Below are 20,878 nucleotides of genomic sequence, written 5' to 3' on the forward strand. Positions count from 1 at the left end.
CTTCTTCCTTTTTTCTCTTCTTTTTTTGGGTGAAGCACTTGTAATGTAAGAGTGAAGCTGTTGTTGCTATCCTTTGCTGTTGTTGTCGTTGTTTTGTTTTTGCCCCCTTCCCTTCCCTCTCTAAAAAGAACTCAGAAAATTGAAACGACGTTAGCAAATCCCCAAAACCGCTCTCTTTGCTTCTTTCTCTCTCTCTCTCTCTCTCCCTGGTCTCTTTCTTTTGTTTTCTCAAGTTTCTCTCTCTAGTCTCTCTACTTCACTTACTTTTTTTAGGTCCTCTTCCTAGCTGAGTTTTTAGTCCTTTTCCCTTCTTATCATGTGATTTTCTCTGCGGTACTTCTATCTCACCACTCATAACTTGGCCACGTTATCGTTAAAATTTTACAGATTCATTACAACCAAAATTCATTTCTGGATACTAGTAATACTTATGTTCAAAAGAAAAAAAAAATTAAATGCGTGTGCAATCTTTTCGTAGAAAAATAGAGCATGTGAGTACAACCCAAGCTCATGATAGCTTAATTCTCATACTTATATTTAACGTGCTTGCTATAATCATAATATCAGTTTGGGTTCTTTAAGTATAATTTGATTATGGTTTAATTGATTTTCACATAAACACCGAGGAAGCATTGATGGGTCGATATTATCATTAAAGAAAATTACTTTCATTTGGTAGAATATCAACAGAAAAACACTCTTGTGATAATGTTGCCTTAATGAATCTACGGCTACTCTACTACTCGTGTACGGAAAAGTAGGTTTTGTAAATGAATCCACTAAATTTTTGCAAGCTCCTATATTATTTCTTTGACGTTTTATATCAATGCAATAACAATCATTCATAATCTTTTTAATTATCATTGATCATCACAGTGAGACAAATTCAATATGTAGTACAAATTACAAAAAAGTAACATTTGATATGAGAGAAATAATAGTACATTTTTTACAATGTATTTAATTAAATTATATTATAATTTTTGTTTTGTAACAAATCACTACAATATAAAATTATAATACAATTATGTTATAGTTAATGAATGTGTAATATGATTGTAGTCCAAAATCAATGTAATTAGATTACATTATACTCTGTAATGTTATTAAACAATTTTATCTTTTAACTCTATTACTTTGTTATAAATATTTGTAATGTTATAATTTATTTTTGTATATATAGATTTTGAGAATGTCTTTTTATTATTCTTAATAGTCATAATAATTGTTAATAAAATTTATATTTTTTTAAAAAATTAAAATAAAATATATAATATACAAAATTATGTTAAAAATAAAATAAAATATATGAGATTATAATAAAAATAAAAATAAAATATATGATATTACAAATATAATTAAGATATGATATTATATAAAAATTAATAATGAAAAATATAAATATATTAAACTTACATTTTATTAAATAGAGATAATTTTAAAAATTAATATTATATTTTTAACAAATTATTTGTTAATATTGTAATATTATCTTTTTACATTTTAATTATTATTTTACTTATAATAAACACTATAATATTATCTTCTTATAATCATATTATTTATAATCAAGTTATTTATAATCATATTGTATTATAAATATCAAATTGTAAAAAATACTATTACTAATGATATTCAAGTTTCTACCATTTATCCGCGGCGGTATCATACTGTCCACATACTAAAATTAAGCAACTTACTATTAACATGATCCGTCTGTCAATAATTATACATGGTAAAAAAAATTTTATGGAACGGAGTTAGTGGAGTGGAGGGAAATGTAGCGCGCTTACTTTCGGTAACTAGGAAGCACAGAAAAAACCGTACTATTGGCAGTGGAAAAGTGAATACAAGCCGTCTGATAAAGGCGGCGTACAATGAAATGATTGCACATCACATCACTGATTGCCCTGATTTGTTCGACGCCACCTCGGGAAACGTAACGGCTTGCGGAGGGAGAACGGAGTGGTATCTCCGTTCTCTGGCGTTACATCTGACGGCGCCGTTAGGCCTTTTTTTTTTGGTTTTCTTGGCTTATCGCCGTCTCTTTCTTTGTCTGCATCGTGGCAGGCAACCGTGTTGGCTCGTGTAAACCCGGCAGAGAATTTTGGGGCTTCTATTTTCGTTTCCTTCGTATAAAATTTTTCTCTTTTATTTTTGGGCGGGGAGGGCGTTTTAGTATTTTTATGTTGGTGGTTGGTTTTTGACATTGTGGATATGTGTAATTTACCCATGTTGCCCCTGTCTCTTGGGACCCATTTAACGTGTGGTAAGTGTGTGGCTTTTCAATAGTTTGTCAGATTTGTTAGCGTTCAATCCTACATTTCCTTTTGGTTGAGTGCATCACAAGCGCAAAGTTTTTTGTTTTTTAATGTAAATTTGACTTTTTTTCATGGGTAAATTTGACTATTCGGGCTTTTCGTTCCCCTTCGGACTTGAACATAACATTCATTATATTTCCCCATTCTTTATTTATTAAAACCAAAAAAAAATTGTTCTTTTTCTTCGTTTGTCTTCATTACAAAATAGTAATGAAACAAAATCGAGATTGAATTTGTTGCACTAACATCATGATTCGTCAACAATTTGTTAACATGGAAAAGCGACATTTACATGTAAGAAGACTTTTCAAATTTGAACTCATTTACAAGGTAAAGTTAAAGGGTTACAAAAGGAAACTTTTCTGTGGTTTAATTATAAGTCAAAGTTTTGAAGTATTGTTTTTCCAAGTTGTATGTTTTTAATGTCGTAAAAGTTAAGTACAAGTTTTATCAAATGAAAAATTAACATATTATTCCTTTATTAATATATAAAGAGCCATGAAATATTTTCGTGAAATTTAAATTTAAATTTTTAAATGTAAAATATTTTTATTTTGCAAATGTTGGCAAGCTTTGAAACAAAGGAAAAAAAAAAGTAAAAACGTGAAATAGCAAGTGCTAGGCACATTCTTTGGGAGGGGCGTGAGTCACGCGAAGGCAAAAAAAAAAAAGTAAAGGTGACATAAATTTTTTTTTTTCTGACTATGCCGATCTGTTTAGGTGGTCCACAATACACGTCATAACACGAACCTCATAAAGCTTAGCCACGTGGTCTGGTCGTTTTCGTACCCACGTGTCACCAGTCGACTTGTCTTGCCTTCTCCGATGCAGGACATTCTGCTTCCGATTTCTTAAACAAAGCGAAACTTCTCAGCCATTTGAAAATGGGGACATCATTAACAATTTCTTTTTTTTTTTGGGTATAAACCAATACATCTAATCTATGCATATGTTTTTCCTTTGGAATTTAATACTCCTTACTAGTCTTTTTGGTTTGTAGCCTTCTAAGGTCTCTCCTGGCGGAAGCGACAAAAAAATGTAAATGCAAACAAAATGATACTAAAAAAAATATCTCCTAGATTTTAATATAAGTCGAGGGTAAATAATTGCATGAAAATGATATAAAGAATAAAAAAAACAGATACCCAGATTAAATGGTCTGAATTCAGCCAAAATTTTTTTATAATCAAGATCTCTTTAAATCAAAACCTTGTAGTACTTTACATTTTTAAATAGAAATGAATGTTTGAAACCTACTACTACAAACACAAGAATGGATTGTTATTGCCAAGGAATATTCCTTGCTTCCGGAAGCATGTCGGACCATAAGGAAGATAGCTGTAAACATATAAAACTAGAAAAACGATTGTATTCAAAATAGTGATAAATGCCAATAACTTAGATATCGAACGACTGCATTCAAAATAGTAATAAACGACAATAACTTAAACATAGAATGATAATACGAGAATTGATTCACGAAAAAAATTTCGTATTGCATTACATATTTGATAATTCAAAAGTGAATTACGTATAGAGGACAGAGAAATTAATTAAGGAAACCTATTTGAAAAAGAAGTTTAGCTTTGTGAATATGTAACGAAGTGACAACATGAATTTGTTGAAAGCATGAGGGAGAAGGGAGTGGGTGAGGTGAAGTGAAGTTTGTTGGTTTGAGAGTGATTGAAAAATGGTGAGGCAAAATTATCCCATGTTTCAAAAGGAGGACATACAAGGATCTGGACTGATCGGATGGGGGCACACTCAACCCCCAAAATAGGGATGAGTTTAATTAAGCAATAAATTGCACTGAAAGCGAATATACTAGTTGTCAGTGCCAAGGCATTTAAGTCTTCCAACAGGGAAGTTTTGGCTGTCCTGAAAACAAAATTTGGAGGTTGACATACAAGATTTTTTACCTTAGAAAACCACCCTTTTTAGATTATCCCAAGTATTTTGGACTCCTAATTAATTTTCCTTTTTTCTATTATCCCAATTACTAGATAAGATGAGCTAGATTTGACGTTGATTTTGTATTTTTCTTTATTGAAAAAAAAAATGTAGTGAGACATTTCTTTTTCCCCAATAAGAGAGCACTAATTAAGATTGGGATAACACAGGAAATGAGAAAAGAAGTCAAAGATAAGGCAGGGTACTGTCATATGTTGAAGAAAGTGGAAAAAAAAAAAAAACAGAAAGAATGTGACTTGAGATGAAAATGGTAAAAAGGGTTTCAGCAAAGCTACATTTGTTAATGATACTCTTATCATTCAAGCCGGTTCTAACCAAGCTTTATCTTATGGAATATTGCACTTTCCACTGGTAATCTTGTAATTTCTCTCTCTCCCTTTTTTTTTTTAATCTATCAAGGGAATATAAGTTAATTTAATTTAAGCTATAATATTTCATTCAATAAATATGATGACATGATTACATAACATAAAAAATTGACAAGTAATATTTTAATTAATAATAATCAGTTAATTATTAGTTATAAAAATTTATTTAATTCAAATTTAAAGTATATGAGCTTATTTAAAGTATATATTTTTATAATATATCAAATCTCTTGACCATTCATGTCAGTAATTATTCAATTTTTATTAGGTAAGGATAAAAACTTATAATCATAAAGAATCAAATCTTAAAATCAATTTACTTTCACTTTTTTTAAAAAAAATAATTTACTTTCATATCTCCCGTAAAAATTAAAAAGCATCATAATTAAGTATGTAGATGTTTTGAGGCGTGTAAACTGCGTGCATTTTTTTTTTTTTGGGTAAAAAATCACGACACTAAATCATTAACGAGGATTGATTTAGTCCTAACTTGAATTTTAAAGTATAATGTTGGACCGTTCATTTTAAGCAACCAACGGCTATGCACAAATCATTATTCTATTAAATGTGCATGCACGGACGAGAATATTTTTTTTTTTTGTAAACAATACAATAAAGAAAAGCTTAGTGGTGGAGGTGGAATCCAAATCATATTACCTTAACTATGGTTAAGTAAACCACCCTTTTTATTAAGCCCAATATGTTTCACTAATCATAGGCAAAGAACCAAACAACTTTGGTTAACATCAATTGCCCTTCGGCAGCTTCCCCATGTACTGTACCCCACTTTATTTATTTATTGTTTTTTTGGCCTTTTATACTTAATCATAATTAGATGGCCAAAATCTTGATTTAAGCATCGAAAATGTTGATTACTTAGAGCATCAAACCGTGCGCCGGAGTGTGAAATGAATCAAACCAAGGATTGAATCATGAGTATCTTTTTTTTGTTTTGAAGAACAAATCGAAAGCGAAGGATAGGGCATGTTTGGGGAATAAAACTTTAATGAAGCAAGAGATGAAGATTTTATTCCTACTTTGCATCTTCTCAAGATTAAGCAACTCTTTTGACTAAATTAAATAAGTAAAAAAATCCCCAAAATAGAAAATAAATAAAAATTAAAAGGGTCAGGTCAAAAATTCCAAGCTGCCTCTTTAACAAGGAACAGTTGACGATTGCCACACAACCAGGCCTAGGCCACTTGAACAAGCATTTGATGCTTGCTGTTAAGTACTGTAGGGTACGTTTTATTGACCACAACAATTTATTAGGCAAACTTTAATTACATCAACATTATTGTTAAGTACGGTGAATTAATTAATTGATTATTATAAAGTTGTTTGAATGGACTTAAATCTTTTTTTGTTTTTATCTGCAACTTGGGAAGAAAATGTCATCATCTGCTTTCTTTGTAACAACAAAAATTAAACATTTCGTTTGCCAATGAAAATTTCTTTTGTAAAATTTGAGGAAATTATATGTAGTTTTGGAGCACTGTTAAGGAAGGGACATGAGGCACAGAAAGGATAGACCAATCACATTTTTAATGCTGTACTAAGATTGCCTTTATCTATTAGATTAATGCTAATTATTTGTAGAAACCTATGATTAATTGTACTATAATCCTCATTAATGGCTGTAACTCAAGCTGATAAAAACGACTCTTGCACCTCTAAAAGGGTAAGATAAATTTTTTATATATAAATATAAAATAAAGTTGTATTAACCTTGTCGTATAGTCTTATCTATCTAATATGCCAATTCTTTTAAAATGAAAGATCAGATCAAAATTTCTAAAGAAAAATTAGATATTTATTAGGCATCAAACTGATGACCTGACTCCATAGGTGCTTGCTTATTCGTCCTTTGATTGAATACATCAAGGAATTAATCGCTGTTTTAAGAGGAAATAACAAAAGAAAAAGCCTTGGTATCTTCTGAATTGTTCCCATTACTTTGGGTTTTTATTTTGAAACAAGAGCACCCTTTCTCATTGGGTCACGTTAAAGTTAAAAAACATAAAAAAAAGGAGAAAAAAAAAGAAATAATGAGAGAGAGAGGTTGACCTGAAGACAATGTGGAAGGCTTTATAGTGAGATAAATATAATGGGAAATAGATGATTGGTGTGGGACTAAGTTTTTTTTTCTGTGGATGCTTGCACACCCCATGTGGAGACCAATTGCCTTTGTGTTTCTTTCTTTTGCCCCTAGCCCCTGATGGCCTGAGGGCCGTAACTTTGACAGGTGAGGGGATCCCCCCACGCACTAAGGAATTCTTTTTGGTCACCCTTATACCAACCCTCAGGTTTTAGGATATTTGATGTAGGGTACCCCACAAACTTATAAAAGAATGTGTGTTTTAACATAAGTTTATTTTATCTCGTTTCCTCGGGAATCATAAACAAGGTGAGATTGAAGGTTGGTGTTCATGTTAAATCATGTGAACTCAATAATGGGTAGCTTGATCTAATGAGTTCTCATTTTGTTTTCAGCCATGGACTTTTCTCCCATTATTTCATTTTTCTTTTTTCCAAGTTATAAGGGAGATAAAAGGAGGTCGGGAATTCTAACCTTGAATCTTAATCATTTTATAAAGAAAAAATAATCCTTAGATTAAACTTCAGTTATTGTTATCTTTTATATACAGGAATCTCCCTAAAATAGTAGTAATTCGGTAGCATATCTAATGTTTTTTTCAGCATTTAAAGCAGAACATAAGGTAGGGGGCTGAGTTGGGAATTTGGTTACCTTTGTCCGTACAATAGCGACAGAGTTTTTGACCCATTTTGACAGCCTTGTAAGCCGTCGGATCCATTTCTTATGCTGAGAATCTGGAGATCCATCGGACCTCCTGTCTTTTCCTACCTTTCCTTTTTTTTTTTTCGTAGCAATTCATGTCACCTTTACACGACCAAGAAGAAAAAAGGGGTCTTTAAAATCTCTGCTTGGAAGCTACCGGGTCATAAATAATGGATGGGGTGAGGGGGGGGTCCATGTCCTTCCATTTTCTTGCTTATTTATAAACCAAGCACATTTGGTCATATTTGGCATATCGATCAAAAGACTAACTTCCTATCTTTATATATATTTCCGGCTCTATTCCAAAAGCTTCCCCTCTCCCTCTTTGGTATCGTATCTCTAAAAGGACACAAACTCCCTCTGTCGTCTCAAACTACGCAGTTTCTCCATTCGCCGTTAACTCTGTTAGTCAAACGTTTAAAGATTGGGAAAATTTTTGATGAAGAAAACTTAAAAAGCCATATGCCCATTAACTCCAAATCCTTCTTTGTCCATTTACGAAGGCTTTTGCTAAAGCTTGAACACAGATTCCTACAAGTAAAATAGAAATAGAGATAGAGATGAGTGTGGGGACAGCAACAACTGAAGCATGTACGATAGTAGTACTAACTTCCCAAATCGCTTTGTTAAAATTTCATGTTGCCATAGAAACCCAAAAGAGAGAGTGCAGGGGGGAGAGATCTACAGAAAGGGGACGTTGAAATTTTGGGTAGGAAAAGACCCAAGAGGAGATTGGGAGAATCTTTAAGATAGAACAATGAAATTTCGAGACGTTGAAAAAATAAACAAAATCGACTTATCTTGATTGGTTCAATCAATTATGTTAATTTGAGTGGAAATATTTTTGAGATATATGTTAAAAATATTTAATATATAAAATATACTTGTGAAGTAATTTTGGGGTATATTTTTAAAATATTAATAATATGTATATATAATAATATTTAAACATATAGTGTTAATGGCTTGTTTTTTTATTTAGTTTCATTGTAAATTTTGAATACAAAATATTGATTGAAGATAATCGAATAAGCTATCCCTCTTAATGTACTCTTAATGAATTAATATCGAAAATGAAAAATTAATCCGAGTTCAATCAATCACGATTAAATATTTTTAATTAAAACAATTAATGGTCACTGCAAAAAAATGAAAAAAAAAACATATGGCTTAATTTTAGAATGGCGTGGCAGAAAGTCCAAAGAGCAAAACGTTTGAGTAACAGAGTTAATGGTCAGGGGGGGTGGGTTAGAGATAATAATAGGGGGATTTTTGGAATTCATTCACCCTTTATCCTTTGATGTCCACTCGATGCTAATCCTTGTCCCTTGATTTCATTCTTTCAGGTCATGTTTTGTCTCACTTCGCATTACTCCCGCTCCATACGTTATTCTTAATATTAGAATCACACTATTAATAAATTTTGTACGTAAATCATAATTATTATTATTTTGATTACGACATTTTTCTTCACATTAAAATTGTTTTTTAATATATTTTTCTCATATATTTTCATTAATAGTTTCGTTAAAGACCGTTTAAATTTGACTTGAAACAAAGCAAAATCCTTAGTAACACAACTTCCTAAGTAAAAATTGGGCACAAGGAAGTCAACATTTATTAATCTAAGTTATTCAGTTTTTGGACTATTCATTTAAAAAATTCTTGAAAATTTCCCAACAATCACTTGGTATTAAAAAAAAAGGGTAATTAATTACAATTGAGTGGGGATGGGGCCATGGAGGGATCACAGATTCATGGCTATGCAACGGAGCCATATGATGGTGGGGTCAAAGAGAAACACCATGATCATGACCATGATAGAGTACAACCAATATATGGGAGTGGAGAGGTCTTTGATTGTATAAACAATGAAGAAAAACAAAAGAAGCGTAGCCTTGAGCATTATATTAATCTCCAAAACAAAATACTAAAAGAGAATGTTGTAAGTGGAAGTCAGGCAGGCGGCTTAACAAAGAAAAACCTAAGCATCAGCAAAGCAATTGGGCGGACGAAATAATATAAACAACAATGGAGTGTAAGCTTTTAAGGGGGGTTACCACCAGCTGTTACTATATAAATGGGCCTAGGCAGTGGTGATTTGCATCTGCGTGAATTTGAGGTGCAGATTGAGAAAATTCCTCACGCGCTGCCAATTTCTTACATGCAAAACCCAAAGATCAACCAAAAAGTAATAAAATAACAAGTATTATGAGAGAGAGAGAGGGAGAGTGGTCCATTTTATTTATTAGTACTATAATATATTCCAAAATCTTATGTAATGGGTATGTGGGGTATATATGGGAAAATATTTGTTTGGGGGGAAACGGTTTGGTGGGCTGTGCTTGGATTTTAATGAGAAAAAGGTTTGGGGGTTAATCACAGTTTATAGTGCTTCCTGGTACTTTTGATTTGATCAGGATTTGGCTTTTAATTAGAATTAATGATTGAAACCTTACGTGTAGCTTTCATATGCATGACTGCAGCGTTTCCGGACATGGGTCCAAAAATGGGAAATACATGGAATTAGCATTAGATATCAAATTGTTTGTTGCCAACTTAAAACTAGTTTATAAAGCATGACAAACAAACTCTCTTTCATTACAACAACCCTTCCCACCTTCAAATTCAGACTTTCCCAAACATCTCAAATTCTCTTCACATTTTAACATATTGCATCTTATTATAAAGCCACAGCTTCTATGTCGCTTGCAATGTTATTTTGGAAACGGTTCTCGAGAGACACTAAGGGGACTCGCTGTGCCACAATGGGCCAAGAGTGAATCGAACTTTGGTGCAAATACATCGCCTGATGTTGAAAAAGTCTCACAAGCTTATAAGAAAGCCCAATAAGTTAAAAGTAGAGCCCGGAGAAGAGAATCACAAGTCTTCCAAGTCCACCAAGAATGCGAGTAGCCTTTCGTGCTGATTTTCTACAACAAGAGCAAAACCACGGCTGCTACTGGCTGTACTTGCTCTGGACTTGGAGGCACTAACTTCGGTGCTACCTTGGGTTTTACTAAGACTATTTAACTCTCAAGCTCAGCAATATTCAGACGGAGATGCGATAAAAATCACTGAGTGAAACTTTCACACAAAAATTCAGTCTCCGTTACTAAAACAGATTCCTCGAAATTTCTTTCTTCTTTCAAATCCTTGACAAAACCATTGACAAACCCAACCCGCCCCCCCCCCCCCCTTCCTTTTCAACAAAACCAAGGCAAAGTTTTACACTACAACTCTTTTTTCACCATATAAATAATGACATCAAAACCAATAGAAAAAGGGGCTCATTTGCCCACAATCGGTGGAACAACCATCCACCCACCACTGCACGGGAAAGCAGTACTCAGTGAGCAACTGCTAATGCAACTGCAAAATCTAGCACCACCAGCACATTTGATCCTTCAACTTGGGGGTCAAAAGCAACCATTGCTCACAAATGCATGGCAAGATAATGCACGGAACTTCGACCACCAAAATAGAGAAGAAAGGGAAACCCTACAATCTAGCAATAAAACCAACCAGTGAGGCACATCGAAAAGTCAAACGCTGTTATTGAGTCCAAAAATATAATAGAAGGAATTCATTTTCTTTGTCCAAAAATATAGAGTGCAAATGAAAAAGGGTATCCAGGTATATGAGCTTTAATGGGTGACTAAGCAAAATCTTTGACCAAGCCTTAGATGAATCCAGATAGGGAACATAAAAATCACAATTAGGCAGATACTACTAGGAGGTTCATGCATCTTTGAGAAGGACAAAAGCAGCAGTTGGCAGTTTAGATAGAGGAGAGACATGTAATTGTATTAAAAATCAGGATAATGATAAAGTCCATAAATTTTCACACCTCCCAACCTACACCCCACCCCCACCAAAAAATAAAATCAAACAAACTAGGCTATAGATTTGGGGCTGAAGTGAAAATTCAAAACATGAATAAACAACAGTGCCTCCTCATTTTCCCCCCTCGCCCAATTATAAAAAAAAAAAAAAAAGACAATGCCTCCTCATTTGATGGAGTGAAATAACTTTCTCCCCCAAAACCTATAAACCCTATGATTGATAAGGGAAGGATATTGTCCAAACATCTATCCAACTTGACACTAAGGTTCAGAAAATATTGTTCATCCTGGAGTCAGAGGCTACTGATTCAGTGTTTAAAGAGCAGAATAATAGGAAGGACCACTCCATCCCACAAAATTGACTCTCAAGAAGGGAAACTTCCTCAGAAAATACAGTCTATGATATCTAAACTAGTATTCAATTTTCAAGTAAGCAAGACAACAGTAAACAAAATAACGCAAATCAACAGAAAAGCCCTTACTCAGACTATCGTGCAATTATAAGTGCTGCAAAGCTGAAGTAATGCTGCTTGATTTGCTGGCTCAAGATTTTCGTTGATAATCTGGGGGAATCTCCCAGGGGTAAGTGCAGAAACTTTTGCCAATGAAGCTACTAAGAAATGCTTTGGATCCTTTATATCAGTCAGAGGATCATCCTCTTTCTTCCCAGCATTGTAAAGTTTAACAAAAGTGGCTGTATATCCCACATTTTCTGCAATATCTGGCATTTCTGGTTCTTCGTCGACTCTGTCCTGCTCAGGTCGTGAAAGAAGGGTAACAATACTGTCCAGCATTTTACCCCAGTGTCTAGCAGCTGCGGCATCCAAAAGAACCGGAGATTCACAGATGAGTCTGGTGGAAGCAACTGCAGTTAACTTAAGCTCAATTGCTCCAGCAATCAGCTTAAGATTGGGTATCCAAAACTGCTCCAAAATGACCAAGAATATGTTGGCCTGAACAGCATTCATCGTGTCCACAAGATTTGTGGCCCCATGCTTGACTAGAAAGAGTGACATGAAAATCACAAGAGACTTCTGAAACTTTACAGTACGCCTGTTTTGAAGGCGCATAAAAAGGACATTCCAGATGTTACTCATATAGGAAGATATGACACCAAATTCAAGATTCTCAATAACAGTGTTAAGCACATAGAAGCCTTGTTCATCAGTGCTAGGAGATGAGATCAGCATGTTGAATATACCAAGCACCTGGTTCAGTCTCCCCTCTTGATTGAGCTCATGGGGCGCCTTCTGAAGGAAAGCCTGAAGCAGACGCACAAGGGCTGGAACATTTGATGATCTCCTCCATGAATCAGGGGAGAGGAGAAGCACGAAAATCTGCATGTAACTTGGAGATATGGGTGGTCTGTTCAATTCAACAAGCTGAGCCAACAGCTGGAATGCATATGGCAAGAACTCAGTCACATCATTGGCCAAGATGGTTTGGAGACTTGGAAAGAGGCTTGCTTCAAAAGCTGATATAAGAGAGGCATCCCTCTCACATGCCCGTCTGATAAGACTGGCCACAGACTCAAAAAGATAATGGTTAAAAATTGGATTTTTTGGATTTTTGCAAACTTCATTGAGAATAGATGTTAACCCACCAATGCAAGGTCCAGCAATATCACTGGAAATGTCGGCAATTCCTAGAACACGCATTATACACTTCATCACGTATTGATTCTCCTCAGACTCTGGAAACTTCAATGCATTAAAAAGGTTGTTCATCAGCACTGGGAGACAAGGAGTAATATCTGCTGAAGTATATCTTGCTTTTCCCCCTTCTTCCTTGACAAGCAAAAGTTTTTCTATACAGCTTGCGGCATAAGAATGAACTACATTTGATTCTGAACCCAAATATCGAACCAAATCTGAGAACAATTGAAATGCAACAGGTTTTTGTATCTGACCACGAAACATGGTGAAAAATTTAAGAGCACCTGCCTTGAGCATGGGAAACCCATTCACATCTTGGCTTTGCAACTCAGGAACAATAACTGATGTAAAGAAGGTCTGAACATCCACAAGATCAGTTGAGACATTAGTACCCCCAGCCTTCTTGGTTGCGAGCGAAACAACTAAATATATGGCACAATCCTTGTTCTTCCAATTGGCAGAAGGGTTTGTAGCAAACGAGCTCAGCAAATTTTGTATCTGAATTGAAACAATATCAGTCACCTGCTTTTTGTAATGAGTTGCAATTCCCTTAAGGAGTTCACAAGCAATCCTTCTTCTCGTGTCAAGATCACTCCCCTCCATATCCCTCCTTATAAACTCAACATAATTCATCTCAAAAAGCTCCTCATCCTCATCTCTCAACCGCACATTAGGAATCACAATACTCTGACAAATCTGCGGTATCACTCCCTCATTTGCAAACAAAGTATGATGCACACTCGTACTAACCGTTGTTAAAAACTTCATTGCCGTAACAGCCAGTTTGTCACGGCTTGAAGACTGAGACACATTCGTAAGCAAACTCCAAACAGCGGATGCAAAATCATTTAAATATCCTTGAAACTCCTCCTCATTCTTTTCCATGTAAAGACTAATATTTTCACAGACTGCAGCCCTAAGTTCATCGACCAATGCTAGCTCATTTGCACTGCTGTCAAGTGAAGGGTAACTCACTGTCAAATACTTTTTAAACTCACCCATCCACTCTCTCATATGATCCTCAAAGAATTCAGGCAATTCTTGAAAGTTCAATGAATAGAATATCCTACAACATAACCTCTGGGATTCAAAGAGAGGCCGGAGGGTCACAGGGGAACCATCACCAGCAGAAGCAACAGTTGAGTCAATCAAGGAAGCAGTTTTAAGAAAAATCTCTAATAATGGAGCCGCGAAATTATCCAAACAATACTTCAAATCAAGTAAAAGATCGTTTGTTTTATACTGATACCTAAATTTCTTAAAAATTGAATTAGCAGTTCCGAGAATACCGTTAATGGAAGCGTAGTCTGCAGATTGGGCAGCCTTTTGAAGATTGGAGATAAGCTCTGGAAGTAAAGTCGGCCATGATTTGGGGAAGTCGTGCTTCCCAATAACGGCTAGGGCTTCGCTGAGCTGGCTTTGAATGCGAGGGGAAGAAGATAGCATGAGAGAGACGATTAGGGTTTTGATCTGGTCCTTCTCGGGTTGGAGGATCGGGGAAAATGCGGGACCGGCGTTGGGTTCGTTAGAGGGAGCCCAACGGGTTCGGAGGTGGTTCTTGAAGTTAACAGCTGCAGCTTGACGGATCTGTTCATCGACGGAAGGCTCCGCCAAGAGACGGAGCACGGCGAGTCCGTAGTTTGGACGATCGGCGGCTTCAGATAGGGAGGACTCGGCGGCGCGTCGAGGTTCCGGTTGGGGAGAGAGTGTGTGGAGAAAGCATTGCGAGAGGAATTGAAGGGTTTCGGGATTCCACTCCATTATCAAATTCAAAAACGAGAAATTCGGAAGCGCCAAAGTATAAAAGCAGCTCCAACAATGAGGTTTCTAGAAGTTTCGACAGAGAATTCTAGGGTTTAGAAACACGAGAAAAAAAGGAGGAGAGATGGAGTTTACCAGAGAGTGTATCAGCGAGAAGGGAAAACGAGCGTGAGGGTTAACTTAAGAGGGAAATTTTGGGGATTTTAAAGAGGGAAAGCGAGGGACTGTGGACGGTAATTATGGTCTACGGAAGTTTATGAGTGAAAATTAGGGTACATAGGCAGATGATTTGGGCTTTTAAAAGCCCAAACTGTCCTAAGCCTCAATCTTAAAAGTTGTTTCAACTATCTAAACAAAAAGGAAAATATCTCATTCACCAATTTTTTTTATTAATTACATAAGAAAAATACCTATATTAATATTAATAGGTTCAAGTACAACATAAAATGAAATTAAAAAAATAAATCTATGTTATGGAATATGGGTAGATCACACCATATTAGACAAATTTAAATTAGAGTATATTTGATAAATGATAAATGTATTATTCACATTCTAAATATTGCAAGATTCATCTACATGTGAATATTATCTAGGTGATAATGTAAGAAAAGAATGTAATTTAGAAGTGTATCTTAGTAAGAGATTGTGATAGTCACTGATCTGTAAAGGGCTTCAACTATAAATAAAGGGTCACCCTACCCTTATGTTGTATCATAATTATTTTTCATTCTAAGCTTGACTTCAATAATGCATAAAGAGCATTCTCTCAATATATATATTTTCTTCCTATTTCTATTATTTCTTTTATAACATGTTATTAGCATGATCACCAAAAGAGGAGGTAATTTTTTTGGTTCTTCAACAACCAATTAAATTTTTATTTTGTATACCATTTAATCGACTTGAAACTGACAACGAACCTAGAGCATCCTTCCAGCACCTGAAGCAATGGTAAGCCTCCGAGAACCTTTATAGTTGTTATAATTAATTTATGGGTCCTTTTTTTTATGCATAGAATTATGAAAAATATCAAAAAGCTTAAGTTCCACATACTAGAAGTGAGTGAAAGCAATTATTTGTCCTTATGCCCTGATGTAGAGATGTATCTCCAAAGGTAAGGTCTTACTAATGCAATTATTATAGACAAGAAAGCAAATGACAAAGATAAGGCGAATGCATTAATCTTCATTCGTCGTCATTTGCCTAAAGACTCAATATTTATCCGTCTGAGACCTTAAGATCTTATGGACGAGGTTGAGAAAGAGGTATGATGACACCAAGATAGTTATCCTCCCTCAAGCATAGTATGATTGGCAACATCTCAAGCTACAAGACTTCAAATCAATGTTTGACTACAACTCAGTCCTATTTGATATTGTTTATCGACTGGAGTTATGCGGTGTTAAGCTCACTAAATTAGAACTATTAGAGAAAACTTTTTCCACCTTTCATTCTTCAAATATTGTATTATAGCATTAATACCAACAACATCAATTTAATATATACTCATAGTTGATTTTTGTCCTCTTAATTGTAGAGCAGATTAATGAACTGCTGCTCAACAACCATGATCTTAGACCTGTTGGCTCAAAAGCATTACCTGAACTAAATGTAAGCTCTAGTAAAAGTACAAGCCAATTTAAGGGCCATGAACACAGGTAAGGGCATAACCCATATAGGGGTGGCAGGAGATTTAAGCACCCTAGACAATCCAACGTTGGCCCAAATCATGGCAAGGGCAAAATGCCCGTGAATAAGAATAATGAAAGTATTTGCCATTGTTGTGGCATGGTTGGACATTGGTCACGTACTTGTCGTATGTCAAAGCACTTTGCTGATCTATACCAAGCATCTTGAAGGATAAAGGCAAGTATGTTGAGACTCACACCATTGAAAAATTTATTGCTATGACCAATATCAAAGCTAATAATGCCTTTGTTAAGATGACTCCCTTTGTTTTTGTAAAAGTAAAAACATCACAAGACACCCCAGACTTAGGACAAGGCATAAGCAAGATAAGGGATTAGAATGATGGACAATAGCCCAAACTTAGGATCTAAGGATTTTAATGTTTTTGTCTTCTTTTTTTTTCTAAATGTATTACCCTTGGTTGATTATTCCTCAGGAAAAACAATATGGTCATTTGATAAAATTATTATGAAATTGATTCCATAATTATTATTTAAAAATTTTAATCCCATGACTAATTTGTAAATTTTTATGATACCTGACATCTGAAGTTGTCAATACAAGTGCCAATGGGAACCCTTGAGAAAAAGAAATATGACTTTTTGCTTGATAATGCAACGACACATACCATATTTTGTGGCAAGCACTTTTTCTGGAGTGTGACATTATGTAAGGCAAATGTCCATACCATACCAGGTCCCGTTGAGATTATTGATGGCTCTGGGAATGCTACAATTGTTCTGTCAAATGGCACCACCTTGCATATCAAGGATGCATTACGAAGTAGTAGATTGAAAAAGATTCTACTTAACTTTAAAGATGAACGTAGTAATAGATACCATCTTGAGACAATTTATGAGCAAAATAAAGAATGTATCTACATCACCTCTTATAAGATGGGCCAGAAAACCATCAGTGAGAAGTTGTAAACCTCAACTATAGGATTGTATTGTGTCACTATTAGAGTTGTTAAATTTTACGCTACCATATCTTAGAGACTGGTAAATCCCTATGAATTTGGACTTTGGTATGATCGTCTAGGTCACTTGAGAGCTATAATGATGTGTGAGATAATCCAAAATATTAGAAGACGTCTTTTAAAGGATAAAACATTTTGTTATCCAAGGATTATACTTGTGAAACTTGTTCACAAAGAAAGCTCATTACTAAACCTTCTATGACAAATGTTGATCTTGAATCCCCTCAATTCTTGCAAAGAATTTAGGGTGATATTTGTGGACCAATACAACTGGTAAGTGGGTCATTATGATATTTTATGGTATTAGTGTACGCATCTTGTAAATGATCCCATGTTTGCTTGTTATCTGCGCGCAACATCGCCTTTGCACGTTGACTTATGGAGATTATAAAGCTCTAAATACACTTCCCTAATTATCCAATCAAAGGCATAAGGATGGATAATACTAGTAAATTTACATTAAAGAGCTTTGATACGTTTTGTGCTTCACTAGGAATCAAGGTTGAACACCTTGTTTTATATATTCATACTTAAAATAAATTAGCAAAATCCCTGATTAAACATATTCATATTATCGTTCGTACTCTTTTATTAAAGACAAAGCTCAACTATTCAGTGTGGGATTATTTTGTTTTGCATGCGGCAACACTAATTAGATTGTACCTCATTGCTAGCTTCTTGCAATCTCTAATACAGTTGGTTTTAAGCTATGAACCAGACATTTCACATTTACGCACCTTTAGTTGCACTATACAGGTGCTTGTAGCACCGCTAAAAGGAACTAAAATAGGTTCCCAATACCATTTGACATTTACGTTAGGTTTGATTCACCATCCATAAGTAGGTTCTTAAAACCAACAATAGGTGATCTTTTTACCGCCAGATTCGTGAATTATCATTTCGATGAGATAGTGTTTCCATCAATTAGGATACCTAAGGCTTCAATGGCTAAAAAGTAGAAACCAGTTGAGAATTTCTCTTAAAATGAGAAAAAATTATTCCATTTAGATTTAAAAACTCTTGAATATGAAAACAAGGTGCAACATATAATCCATTTATAGCTTATTGCCAATAGACTTTTTGACACATTTAATGATACTACCAAGGTCACGAAGTCTCATATTCCCGCTGTGAATGCTCTAGCTAGGATTGTTGTTCTTGAAGGATAGCGAAAATGGATCAAAATGGCCCACACCTGAAGCGTGGAAGATGAACAGGATCAAAGACACTGTCTTTCGAAAACGAAAGGGGGAGGAATGAGGAATCTGCTCTAGATGAACCAGGTATTGAGCTTGCTCCAGAAAAGCTTATTGCCCCTAAAGAGGTACGAGCCCATGAAAATGTCACTGACCTTGGGAATATTGAGATCTCTATTACATATTGTAATGAGATTTGGGATTGGAACGAGATAATCATGGATGATGTTTTTGCACTTTCAGTTGCTTATGAGATTATGAACGATGATTATGAACTACGATCTATTATCGAATGTTGTTAAAGGTAAGATTGGTCCAAGTGGGAGGAAGCAATCCAGGTTGAATTGACTTCCCTAGCTAAAAAAAAGGTTTTCGGACATGTAACTAGAACCCTTGACAATGTAAAACCTATTAGATACAAGTGGGTATTTGTCAAAAAATGAAATGAGAAAAATGAGGTCTTAAGGTATAAAGCCCGACTTGTAACCTAAAGTTTCTCTTAAGAACTTAGAATTGATTTTAATAAGACATATTCACCTGTGATGGATACAATTACCTTTTGTTTCTTTATTAGCCTAGCTATTTCTGAAAAATTAGAAATGCTTTTTATGGACGTTATGACGACATATCTATTGGTTCATTAGACTCCAATATTTATATGAAAATTCTTGAGGGGTTCAAAATGCCTAAAGCATACACTTCCTGCAACTTATACTTAATTAAGTTGCAAAGATCTTTATACGAGTTAAAGCAATCCAGTCAAATGTGGTATCAACGCTTAGGTGAATACCTAATTAAGAAAAGGTACAATAATGATCCTATCAACTTATACGTGTTTATTAAGAAATCAAAAACCAAATTTGCTATGGTAGCAATTTATGTGGAAGATATGAATTTGATTAGAAATTTAGAATAATTATTTAAAATTGCTAAATATTTGAAAAAGAAGTTTGAAGTTAAAGATATGGGTAAAACCAAACTTTGTTTTGGTCTAAAGCTTGAGCACAAAGCAAATGAAATACTTGTTCATCAGTTAGCATACATTGAAAGATTGCTTAGACGTTTTAACATGGACAAAGCTCACATATTGAACAACCCTATGGTTGTGAGGTGTCTTAATCCCCAAAAGGACCTATTTTGTCTTAGAGAACCATGAGAAGGTACTTGGTCTTGAAGTAACATATCTTAATACAATTTGGGTTTTGATGTATTTGGCACAATGTACGAGACCAAATATCGCTTTTACAATAAATTGTTATCACGTTTAAGTTCTGAGCCAACCTGAAGACACTGGAATAGGATAAAATATATCTTTCGTTATCTCCAAGGAACCATAAATTTAAGATTATATTATTCTAAATATTCAATTATCTTTTGGTTTAATTAGATACGTTAATGTGGGATATAAATATGATCCGTACGAGACTTGTTCTCAAACTAGTTATTTATTTTACTATAACGGCACCGCCATTTCTTGGCGCTTTACTAAACAAACTCCACGAGCTACATCCTCTTACCACTCTGAAATTATTGCTCTATATGAAGCTAGAAGAAAGCGTGTTTTGGTTGAAATCTGTTACAACACTTATTCATAATTTAACACTAATTACAAAAATTTCCACCATAATTTATAAAGAGAATGCTGCTTGTGTTGCACAAGTTAGGGGAATATATATTAAACATGATAGGACGAAGCATATCTTGTCGAAATTTTTCTATACTCACTAACTTTAGGAAAGTCAATAAGTTGACATTCAATGGATTTGTTCCACCAATAATCTTGCAAATCTTTTTAACAAGTAATTGCCAACATCAACATTTGAGAAATTAGAATATTGCATTGAAATGCAACGAAAGATTGATTTGCCCCTGGAGTGGCAAAGTATAAATTACCCCAGAAGTGGTAAGCCCAAAAACGGTGGACCCTAGAAATGGCAATATGGTTCAATTGAGGGGAGCAACAATGGACTTACTACACTGTACTCTTTTTCCTTTTATTTCGATTTTTGTTCCATTAGGTTTTTTCGGCTTACAGTTTTTAACAAGGCAGTAATAGCACGTCTAACTAGGTCACCACAGTGTTATGAAATACGGGCATATCACACCACATTAGACCAATTCAAATTAGAGTAAATTTGATAAATGATAAATGTATTATCCACATTTTACATATTTCAAGATTCATCTACATATAGATATTATATAGGTGATAATGTGATATTTATCAAGAAGATAATGTAATTTAGAAACGTATCTTAATAAGAGATTGCGATAGTCATTAATCTATAAA

The 20,878-nt window shown here is 34.5% G+C and overlaps 1 protein-coding gene across 2 annotated transcripts; it reads right to left on the minus strand.

The window, feature by feature from the left end:
• LOC18613962 (exportin-2) lies at nt 9,971–14,928 on the minus strand. Of its 2 annotated transcripts, none has more exons than XM_007051463.2 (2): nt 11,788–14,928; nt 9,971–10,961 (listed from the first exon to the last, which is right to left on the minus strand). In XM_007051463.2, the coding sequence occupies exon 1, from the start codon at nt 14,719–14,721 to the stop codon at nt 11,788–11,790; it is 2,934 nt and encodes a 977-aa protein (XP_007051525.2). In that variant the 5' UTR covers nt 14,722–14,928; the 3' UTR covers nt 9,971–10,961. The 2 variants fall into 2 exon arrangements, with proteins under 2 accessions (XP_007051525.2, XP_017985447.1); XM_018129958.1 differs by having other exon boundaries at nt 9,971–10,968; nt 11,788–14,923.

This window comes from Theobroma cacao, chromosome 1 (assembly GCF_000208745.1).
Source record: "Theobroma cacao cultivar B97-61/B2 chromosome 1, Criollo_cocoa_genome_V2, whole genome shotgun sequence".
Classification (NCBI taxonomy): domain Eukaryota; kingdom Viridiplantae; phylum Streptophyta; class Magnoliopsida; order Malvales; family Malvaceae; genus Theobroma; species Theobroma cacao.